The following is a 12095-nucleotide window of genomic DNA, read 5'->3' as shown; positions in this document are numbered from 1 at the left end:
TACCGAAAACCTGTTTGGCGATACACTCGAAAAAAGTAACAAAGTATGTAACCCTGGTCAATAATGCAGACATTTTGCAAGTACGAACATTTGACGAAACTCATTCCATCTTCGAGTAGAGCTGTCGAAATGCGCTCTGTCTCCTTCCAGTTGTTGTGGACACTCTCTGCTTTATGATTTCCGAGGATTCTCTAAACAATACCACCTGAATGCGATGCTAAGATGGTCCCTTATGCAAGTTCACCGCCGATCACTTTTCCAGTACGGTACAGTACTTCCTCAAATTACCGCAATGACGGGAAGTTTACACCAAGGTCCATAAGTATGCCGTAGCAGTCCTTTTATGAGATACAGTTTCTTGAAAAAATGCGCGATCGAGGATTTAGCGTTGATGGGACTGAAATTTATGGACGGTTGATCCAAGAAATCGTTTCTTCGAGGAACGGATAATGAAGGATTTTTACAGCGTGATTTAATTAGGATGCTCGTGGGACCACGTAATTTGAAAGAATAATACGGGAAAAAGTAGTTTCCGGGAACGTATAATAGAGGTTCTACTGTACACAGTTTAATATAGGAATTTCGAAGAGAGAGAAAAAAAACTTGTTGTAACGGGGTTCTTGTTATATGCCGTACTCGCTACAGCGGACTTCCACTGTATTTGTATTTCTTTCTTTACAATATTTATACAGTTTACCACCATTTTTATGTCATCCCTACTCGACTTTCACATCATTGTACCCTTATCACAGCTCCCTAGTTCACCCCGTTTCCCTGAATGAACTTCCCTATAACTCTTCTAAGCAAACTTCCTGACTTATACGTACCACTGCGATTCAAGTGAAGGTCGTCTAAGCGCAGATCCCTATCTCCTACCCACCCATTAGGATCTAGAAATCTCTCCCAGTTTCCCACATATCCACTCCCTAGTCTCACTGACCACCACTTGCAAGTATAAAGTTTTATTCCAATTCAAGAATCAGAGTGTATTAAATTTTTTTCAGGTAATGCACGACAAACTCTAAAAATCACCAAATTAGCAGCATATTTTAATTACAAACAGATCTTAAAGCTAATACAGACTAGGAACTATAAATGAAAGGAAAGAGGCAAAGGAAGGTCCAGATAACGATGGACCTGGTTATTATTATTATTATTATTATTATTATTGAATTTCCCATACAGAAAAGAACCCTATTTTACATGGTATACTAGGATTACAGATGAACAAATCAAAATATATATTTACACACATTATTATCATGAAAGCTTACTGAGGATGTGATGAATGAATGTGTAAAAATGAGAACACCACCACTGTCTTTTGAAGATAGAGTAAAGAGGTTTATCCAGTTCATTATCGCACGAGTTTAAATGGCATTCTCGAGTAAATCTTGCTCTTCCAAAAACAGGACAGTCAAATAGAAGATGATGCACAGTTTGAGATGATCCACAAAAGCAAGAGTAACAATCTGCAGTCTTAATCTTAAATCACTTTAAGTATAACTTAAATTTACCGTGGCCAGATAGGAACTGAGTAAGCACAAAGTTCGATATAAGATTCTACACTGGAGTCAATGCTGGATATCAGGAAAAAATAATTATCTCGTAACGGATCCTTTCGAAGTAACATTCCGGACATCATTCCACTGAGAAGTAGTATATTCTTTAATCTTCTTGAAGAAACACATCGAAGCTTTGTTGTAAGAAACTTCCAACATAGATTTTGCAGCTTGTTTTACTTCAAAATCTGCCTTTCCATTTCTAATAGACCCTGTGTGTCGACGAATCCAGGACAGACAAACGTGGATACTTTGCTGAGTCAATGCCCTTATAATAGCAACTCTGGTTCAAATTGTACCCGTCATTTATTGCATTAAGTGCAGCCTGTGAATCACTGTACAGCTTTTGCATTTTTATTGTTATCTTTACACCACTGTAGTATTGATTTTATAGCCCACAGTTCAGCTTGAAAAATTGAACAATATGAGGAGAGCTTGTATTGTGCTGAAAATATTTCGATGTCGTTTTCATATACAACAAAAGCGCATCCAATCTGGTCAGTATCATCATCACCAGGTATTCGAGAACCGTCTGTATACATGATGGAGTTGTGATTGCTTGAGCAACAGTATTTAACAAGTCTCCTGAAAGTGCTAGGATGTCCAGATTAAAGAAAATTGCATTTTTGTTCCAACGTAATCTCTAAAATTGGCGCCGGTGATGCTTTATTTTTCTTGAGTAGTGCCAGCTCAGCTTTACCAATTGAAGTTGGAAATAGAGGCTCGATTCCTGCGATGACAAGTGCAGCATCAGTGGACGTTGTGCGGTAGGCGCAGGAGATACGAAGAGCGAAATCTCTGCGTTGCATCAGTTTTCTTTGAAGCCACTTCTTATCCAATACAGATAGGAATGTAGAAGCACAATATAAAATCAATGGTATGAAAGCTGTGTGGTAAATTACTCTTAGTACCTCAGAGTTAAGGCCCCAAGACGGCCAACAGGCAATGGTTATACCTTGTAAAACTTACTTGCTTTGGTTTTTAGTCTGTTAAAATAAGCTCTTAAAGTCAGATGTCTGTCAACCGCAATCCCCAAATATAGAATATGATCCTCCAGGGCTATTAAGTGACTCTTCATCATAATTTTTGGATTTTTCACTTTCTTCCTTCTTGTAACAAACATGACTTTGGTTTTTGTCGGATTAAACTGTAGTTTGTTATTTCTAGGGATGAGTTTGCACGAGCATTCAGATTTGGCAGGTTATCAGCTTTGATTAGAAGAAGTGCAACATCAGCGTAAGCAATGACATCACATCCGGTCAGAAAGGGCAATTGTAGATCATCGTATAGGACATTCCAAAATCCTGGCTTGCAGCTTGATCCCTGAGGACATCCAATTTTGAGTGTAACTTTTCAATTATAGAAGTATGCTTGTATTAGTTTATATAAGTTTTTAGGACAATGATTTCCCTTTAGCTGGGATAGAATTTTAGAGCACCAGGCATTATCAAAAGCGCCAGTTATATCAAGGTATATTAATACAGCTACTTGTTTCATTCTGAAAACTTGTTAAATCCATGAAACTATGGCAAGGACAGCATCTTCGGTTGACTTTTGAGGTGTAAAGCCATATTGCGTTTTGGCTCAGGTGACCACAGGTATTCAGGTGGTACATCACTTGATCAATTAGTAACTTCTCCGATATCTTGGCTAGTACTGGCAATAGGCAAATAGGTCTGAAGGAATCTTCCTTGGGTATTATTTTAACAACTGCTAATTTCCAGCCGGAAGGGAAGAAATGCAGGGACAGGCATTTGTTGAAAAGAACGACAAACAAGGATGGGAAACAGAGGTGAATGTTTTTGAGAATATTGACTGATATACGGTCCCAACCTGGAGCTTTCCTGTCATTTTGTAGAAGGATAATATACTCAACTTCCTGTTGTGAGAATAGTTCATCATCATCTGAATTTGGAGCATCCTCAGAGAAAGTTCTAACTGTTCTTTGCAAGTCCGAACCTTCAGCTTCTTCCGAGAAGAAAGCGTTGATTAAAACAGAGGCAGTATCGGAAAAGAAATTTGCGTAACCATTTTCAGTCTTGATGGAGAAAAGGTTATTGTTTAAATTCATAGGTTTCTGAGATAGTCTATAAATAAGCCCCCATGGATTTGTTTTTGTTGGAACTGAGCAGAATTCTTTTCAACTATCGAGTTTCAGTTTCATTAAAAAAAGCTGTCAGCTTGCATCCGGGAGATAGTGGGTTCGAACCCCACTGTCGGGAGCCCTGAAGATGGTTTTCTGTGGTTTCCCATTTTCACACCAGGGGCTGTACCTTAGTGAAGGCCACGGCTGCTTCTTTCCCATTTCTAGGCCTTTCCTATCCCATCATCGCCATAAGACCTATCTCCATCTCAGAAGTGGGCAACGACTTTGCTTGTACCGTCTATAGCAGGCCAACACACTTCTGCATTATTTCAAGATCTTTATTCCACTAAAAATTCTTAGGGGATTTGCGAGAAATTTTTGCTAGATTTGTTTCAGAAATTTTCATTACAATGGAATTGTAATTATCCATAGCCTGTATCTCGTTTAGAGTATTATGAAGATGTCTTTTAGCAGAAAGTTGAAAATGAGACCATTTAACATTTCTTGTCTTGTAGATTCTCGTTAGGTAGTTGGAGGCATTGATTGTGGGTATTTCTGCCGTGAGTTTCAGTGCAATAATTATTAAAGCATGGTCTGAAAGCGTAGGCGAATTACTCACTTTCCAATCATACATAAATGGAAGAAGCACAGAGTTACATACCGTACACTAATATCCACAAAGCTCTGAGAATTACTCTTGAAATATGTCCGTTCATCCCTATTATTAAGCATAAATAGATTGTTTGCACTACAAAAGTCATAAAAGAGTTTCCCTTGATCGTCTTCAACCGGCTTAGCATTTATATTGCCAATAATAAGTAGTGGTTTCCCCACACAGATCGTCAAGTATTTTCTGGATCGCATTTAAATCCATAGTCATGTCAAGCTGAGAGTCCAAGTAAACACTGCAGATGTAAAGTTCACGTTTGTTATATGTTGTACAAACAACTGTCCTGTCATCAGTGCTGTACTGTGTTAATAACATAACAATTTTAGATTTTGTGACAGCCGCTTGAACTCGTTCTGAAGGCATTTTTCTTTAGATATGAATATGAAAGCCTTGACCAAAACCTATAACTTTTTTTTCCCTGAACATTTGGTTCTTGGAAACATAAAATTGTTCTCTCATCATGCTTGAAATTCAAGAGTAGCCCCTGTGTAGGCCTGATAGATTTATGCAAATTATTTTGATATACCATATTTTCTCACTAATTAACAAACTTTTTTTTATGAAAACTACAGGCAAAAATTTTGGATGCGTAAATTATTCAAGGAATTCAGATATTTAAAAATTATTTACAGCTCATTTACATTTACAAGATACATCAAATATCATTTAAACACAATTGGTTCAACTCCTTTGCGGTTATCATAATTTGGCGTAAAATTCAGGTGTGAGATTTTTTCTGAAAAGTTAAATCAGGTAAGTTGAACACGTGCGTTTGACGTATCAACACTGGAAAACATTCTTCCCATTACGAGCTGACAATACAACCTGAAGTGAAATAAACATGAGCTAATAAAAATACAATTTATGTAAGTATATAATAATGACATACCACCAACAAAAAAGGAAAAACCTGTCCAGCACGAAAAGGGGCGGGCATCAAAGGAGGGACCCTGCAAGATTTCTCCAAACCGTTTGTATCCAAACTCGTACGAGTGACGTGTCGATCACCCTTTCTCCTGGATACGAACGTGGATCCCTTGCGAAAATTTTACTTTAGGCATTATTTTTTGTTTTAGAACAACAAAAGGTGGAAGCTTTCTGCCATCACATGTTACAGCAAGCGTTGCAGTACATTGATGTCTTTGCTTCCGGTAGTGCGTATAATAAAACTCTATGTCCCTTTCTTATCGATTGTTCGACTTTGTGACACATGGAAACTGATTGGCATCCGACCTGCAGTTCCTGTTTGGGAGATCAAATATTCCTTCACATTACGCTTCTCAAACACAAAGCGATGAAAATCAATTACTTTTTGGTTGAAATCATTCGGTATTTTTTTTGGCATAATGTTTGTCAAGGAGAAAGTCCATTTCTCTTCATAAAATTAACCCAGTTGCAGCTAAACTTCAAATCTGAGACAATGATTCCATGTGCAGCAGCTATTTTTCGCCCTTTAAAATACAGCATTTCGTGAGAAACGGCATATCCAACGTTGCATACCGAAACCGTACATTTAAGCGGATCCCTCTCTACTTGGAAACTTGCCACTTTTTGGTCCGTGAAATGCTTTGTGAGACTTGTTGGTCACTTGGAGCGCACACAGTTACCGCGGTAGCGTACGTTGCATTAAAAAACTGAATACTTGCAGCTCGCTGCTTTGTTCCCGTATGTTTCAGCATAACTGCTCACCGTGAGTTTATATGATTCAGTATTACTCAAATACTTACTTGCTCACTGTGGACTAACAAACAGTTCTGAGATCGCAGAAAACGCATGTCTCGTACCTGAAACACTCGCAAAATATCTTTGTACCAAGCTGGAATAGAGAGTCACTAGTCACTTCTGTACAGATTCTCTTACTGAACTAGTGCAGCGGTATTTCCTGATGATGATGCTTGTTGTTTAAAGGGGCCTAACACCTAAGGTCATCGGCACTTGTTTTTCCTACCGGCTGATAACAGCACCTTGCCCTGTATTTGGAATGCCCGGTTTTGCAATAGGAAGGCTGCTGGGTAGTTGAGATAATTATTTTGAAATGTATCTGGAGCTGTGTAATGGATGTTCGTTAAATACATTAACATTTCTTTTTCTCCACTTTGGACTCGAAAATATTGGGATGCGTAAATTATGCAAGGGAGTTAATTATGCAAAAAAACACAGTATTTGTATATCAACCATAATTTTATTTTATGACGAGTATTTCCCCGTAAATTGGACAATCTAGGGATGTGGCAGGATGATGAGTGTTCTGGCTTCCTGACCTGGTTAATAACAGCATAAAACAAAGACCTGGGCGCAGTACAGTGATAGACAAAACATGCTAAATTCAAATCACTTGCCAATTTATCAGAACTAAGTTATATCTTTAAAAAGGAATAGGTGATATGGGCACAAAATGCATGTGTCTTACCGTCTTTCCAGATTTGAACCACAAATGGGTCCTGTGAAACTTGCAGTAGTGAAACAACATTCTCATTCAGTGGGTCCATGTTCTTCATGAGCCATTTCTCTGCAGAATAATCCACACGACCAGCATAATGGATTACTGCAAAGTCTGCTACTCCTCTAAAATCAGTCTTCACAAACTTTGGATGGACACTATGAGCACCCACCAGTTTTTCCACAAATGATTTGTCAGTTGCTTTAGGAAACCAACATTCCTCATCCAACAATGCCATAATCCCCATGGGCTGTGGAAGAAACAAATTTTAAATTACACTTTCTGTACAATGAAATACAGAACTCAGTTTTTTTAACAACTTGTTTTACGTCGCACCGACACAGATAAGTCTTATGGCGACGATGGGACAGGAAAGGGTTAGGAGTGGGAAGGAAGCGGCAGTGGCCTTAATTAAGGTACAGCCCCAGCATTTGCCTGGTGTGTAAATGGGAAACCACGGGAAACGATCTTCAGGACCGCAGATAGTGGGTTCGAACCCCACTATCTCCTGAATACTGGACACTGGCTGCACTTAAGCGACTGCAGCTATCAAGCTCAGTAGAACTCCGTTAAAACCTTCACAGTTTAGGAGTTAGTTGATTAGCTTCTCACCGAGTTGTCCCAGGTCAATTCCTGGCTCTGTCATGGAGGGTTTCAACTCAACCACTAAGACGGGAAGAGAGTTAGTTTCAGGGGTTTAGTTTGGGTGATACTCACAAGTACTCAGTACCAGAAGTGTGATAAAATTGCTAAATGAGTACCAAATGTTTCTATACATGTTAGTAAGTGGTGGTATGCTCTGGTGCTCATAAATATTCCACGAAAATATTTATCACTGATTTATTGGTTTGAATATCAATAACAGTGAATTCAGTAGCTGTATGGTTGGAGCTATTACAGATTCAAGAGGAAAAGGGCTTTAAGAAGTTGAAAGTGACTAGGTGTTCAGTTATTAAAATTTGGAAGGTGGTTCCCAAACTGAGATATGCCCAAATGAAAGACAGAGCTAAGAAACTAATAAGCCATTGAGCAAAATTCAAGTAGCTGACAGAAACATGCAATCCCAATTATGTACTTCATTAAAAATTTGAGTTGTTTTAAAACTAAGAACAGTTTTAATATATTTATGTTGGAACTTGATGAAGATGCAAGACTAATATTTCCAAAGAAAAGCAATATTGTTCTAGAGAAGTATATTTATATATGTCTTTGTTTTCAAGTGAAGACATCCCCACGAAGCTAAAGTGCAAAATGTGTATGAAAAAAATGTATTTGAATAATTCAGTCAGGAACTGTTGTAAAGTGCTTAGGATGATCTATGTTTCCCAGTCTAAGACAATTCTTATTGTTTTTGAGCACACAATAACAATGAAATTGTGAAAAATGGACACAAAATAAGAACTATTATCATACAATTTCCAATAAAATGCAGAAACACAAATGCTCCTTGGTATAAAAGGGCTTAATTAATTTCAATGTTTAGTTCTGAATACATTTCCAAATCACCGTAAACTTTACCAAAAGTAAAATAGTAGTTTTTAAAAACAAAATTCAGAAAAAGAAGTTCCTTGAACATATCTTAACTTCTTGATCTAGGGAAAAAAATTTACAGATAAACAAGAACAAATATTACAACTCTCTGAAATAATACAGCATACAAACCTTGTCAATGAGATCAATTGTTGGCTGTAGGTCCAAGCCAAAATCAATGAACTTCCACTCAATTCCTTCTCGCTGGTATTCTTCTTGTTCTAGGATGAACATTGTGTGATTGAACAACTGTTGCAGTTTTTCATTAGTGTAGTTTATGCATAGCTGCTCAAATGAATTCAACTGTAATACAACAAAAGTAATGAAATATAAGGTCACTAACTAAAAGTAAACAGGATTATAATACAACTATCCATACAATAATAACAGAAGAATTTGTTTATACATTAATATCCTGGTCACTGATTAGCCACAAAAAATCTTATAATTAACTTTCATATTTAATATCTTGTTGGACCTTTACAATCTCTTTTTTATATCACTGGAAACAAACTTTGATTGCACAATAAATTGAAGTATCATGACTTACCTCAAAAATTTCAAACCCAGCCATATCAAGAATACCTATGAAAGAAGCACCTTGCCGTTTTGTTCTGTCTAGTGATCTGTTGATTCGGTTCACCAGCCAACGGAACATACGTTCATAGCAAGCTTTACCAATTGCCTCAACAGCGAATTCCACCTGAAATATGAAACCAAGTGCAAGACTAGAATATGTAGTTTTAGGTGAAAAGTTTATTTACAAGAATAATTTCAAGGATAACAATGTTCAAGAATGACACCATTATATAGCAGACTGTAAGAGAGTTGAAAACTGCAACTTGTTTTCTTTTCAACAAGAGCTGTTTAACATAGGAGGATCTCCAATTTTTAAAATACTGTGAAACTTTTTATACATTTCCCATTTACAAGGTATTTTACACTTTCTCATTCTAAGATCCCAACTAAACTCCTATTCTTCCCATGTTAATTTATATCAGATCAAGAAATGCCTTTGTGGAATGACGGGGTAAAATTCGCAGTCCAACAAAAGAAACAAGCATGGGAAAAATGGATGAGAAACAGAAAGGCACAATGCAAGACAGAATACAGGAATTGCAAGAAGGAATTGCTCCACAGTGGTTCAAGAAGAGACCACAAAATTTCTGGCAAAAATTAATTGATTCTCTGTAAAAGGATGTAACAGGAAGCACAAAGATCTTACTTCAGTGTGTAAAAAACAAGAAAAACTCTGGTGAAAGTGTTAACTTCATTTAAAATGGACCAATATCGCAATAGGAACGTGTGGTAACACTGCGAGCAGGCACGTGTATATAGACACACATCTTGAGAAGCACCACATAGTGTTGAACACACAGAGCTGAAGCAGGTTAAAGCGGGTTCACACGAAGACATGAACACATGGAACTGAAGCAGGTTAAGGCAGGTTCACACAAAGACATGAACTCAGCGAGACCACTGCTTGTTTTAAGCATGCGCTCCGACTTGCTTTTTCAACACAGGGACTCGAAAACCTCCTTGAACTCGCAGAACAAGTGCCCTCATTGGTCATAAAGTTTCTCGCTTGTTCACTCATGGTAGAATGTGAAGCTTTGAAAGCTGTTTGCAAATTATTAATACAGGAGATGAGAAATCATTTGAAAAACTCAAATAAACAAAACCCCAAAAAAGAAAAGGCATGTGCGAGTTCATGGCTGGGTAAAGATCCAGAATTTACTCTGTGCCATCAATAGTATTTGCAGGGCGTTATCCTTGGAAAGTCAAAATGGCTACAGAAATTCTTTTAAGATGGAACCAAATCTGTTTTGGTTTTTACTCAATAAAGTGAAGGCAATGATTCAGAAAAAAACACCAATATGAGAAGACCAATTGTGGCAGAATCAAAATTTCATGAAGAAGGAATGTCAAAAGTTTTGTGTGTCCCCTTTTCATTCAGCAAATTTCTTATTGAATGGTGATCAATATCAAAAACGTTTTGTTTGTCCTGATTTGATTTAATTTCTTTAATTTCTGGGTTCGTTTTTAAATTGAATGCACTATTGAAAACCATGGTACCCTAGGTTTACACAATCATGTCATCGGCCACACTTCCAGATATCTTAGAGTTCACAATCCATCAATGTTCATTTCTCTGCATAATGCTACATCCCTTGCATTTCCGTCCTTCCACACTTCATAATTTAGTTTCCTCAAATGTTCCTTTTCGCGATAGAACTTGACAAACTTCATCACCTGCGCGCTACTCACTTTATACACAGGCATGTTGTCACCCCCTTCGGCAGGAATATGACTGAAGTGATAGTCCTCACTCCAACCAATCGAAGATCTCGCAACCTGCCTTTCTGACAGCTGGCACAACCCCCACTCCCATTACTGATGGTTCACACAGGTAGTGATCACGACTGGCTGGCCGATGGGTAGTGCTCTCACCTAGTCCACCGCTCCGTGTGAACCTGGGTTTAGTCTGCTGCAGTTAGTCGAACATGCTGCGTGTTAAGACTAGTGTCATAGTGCAATGGAACAATGCATTAATATCAAGTTCTGCTACAAACTGGGAAAATGGTGACGGAGACTTGTGCTATGTTGGTACAAGTGTACACAAGCTGTAAGCCGAAAATGTGTTTACAACCGATTCAAACGCTTTCAGGATGGACAGGAAACGTGTGATGAAGCACCACATCTTGAATATCCAACGTACTCTCTAGATCTGGTGCCAGCACACTTCTTCTGGTTTCCCCGCCTCAAGGGAATCCTGAAAGGCACACACTATGCATACATACCGGACATTCAGAGATGTGCGACACGTGTGCTTCGATTTATTCCACAAGACGCCTTCGCTGTCAGTTTCCAGCAGCTGTAGTCATGTTGCCAATAGTGTATTATGGCCAATGGAGAGTACTTTAAAAGCAATTACAGGAATTTTGTTCATACCTTCTGTTTTCTGTGTTATGGTATCATTCACCAAATGTTTTAGATGCACATTGCACTGCAGAGATGGTAAAGATACTTTGTGCAGCTTTACAATGTACAAATTACTCCATACAATGTGTCTCACTCATTGGTAGAAACTTGCAGACTGCTGTATTAAATTAACACATTAGAGATGGCCATATTTGAATGTGTTACCCTCCAGAAATCGCAGGGTTTTTAATGGTTTTTGAAATTTTTTCAATGCTAGGGTAAGGGGAGAAGATGGAAATCAGGTGTCCATGGCAGAGATTCAGTGGACCACTACAAGGATGAGACAAGGCAGAGCAGCTAGAATTGATGAGGTAGCTATAGAAGTGATAACAGTAGCAGGAGCAAGTGATCTGTGGTTGTACTGACTTTACAGAATGATTGGAGAGAAAAGACTGTTCCAAACAAGAGGAAAAAAGGGGTCATTATATCGATCTTTAAGAAAGGAGACAGGAAGTGGTGTGAAAACTACAGAGGAGCTACAATGATCCCCCACACAGGTAAGATCCTTCAAAGAATCTTGGATAAACAAACTAGAGACAGTAGAGAGAGAACTTGCAGGATATCAGTAAGGATTCAGAAGAAGCAGGTGCACATTTGCCTTTTTTACATCATCAAATGATGGTAAAGTGTTGGGAATACAGAAATGACATGGTAATGAGGTTAATGACTTTTCTAGATACAGAAAAGGCATATAAGTGTCCCAAGACTTTTGATATGGAAAAGACTGACCGAGACACATATTTGTAATGAAACAATGCAGATGGTTATAGAATCATATCAAAACTCTGAAAGCTGTGTCAGAACAATTGTATGTCAAAACTGAGC

At 38.0% G+C, this 12095-nt stretch overlaps 1 protein-coding gene across 3 annotated transcripts in view; it reads right to left on the bottom strand.

Annotated features, from left to right (window-relative positions):
• The window catches only part of zip (myosin heavy chain 10), a 458974-nt gene that overhangs the window by 183772 nt on the left and 263107 nt on the right, over nucleotides 1–12095 (bottom strand). For all 3 annotated transcript variants that reach the window (XR_010860546.2, XM_067149903.2, XM_067149904.2), the window contains exons 9-11: nucleotides 8839–8991; nucleotides 8421–8591; nucleotides 6729–7008 (exon numbers count right to left, since the gene is read on the bottom strand). Coding sequence is in view for 2 of the 3 variants with exons in the window: in XM_067149903.2 (XP_067006004.1) it covers nucleotides 6729–7008; nucleotides 8421–8591; nucleotides 8839–8991 (604 nt within the window). In the remaining variant the exon portion in view is untranslated. The remainder of the gene's footprint in view (nucleotides 1–6728; nucleotides 7009–8420; nucleotides 8592–8838; nucleotides 8992–12095) is intronic.

This window comes from Anabrus simplex, chromosome 6 (genome assembly GCF_040414725.1).
Source record: "Anabrus simplex isolate iqAnaSimp1 chromosome 6, ASM4041472v1, whole genome shotgun sequence".
NCBI classification, from domain to species: Eukaryota; Metazoa; Arthropoda; class Insecta; order Orthoptera; family Tettigoniidae; genus Anabrus; species Anabrus simplex.
This window is presented reverse-complemented; position numbering and strand designations above follow the sequence as displayed.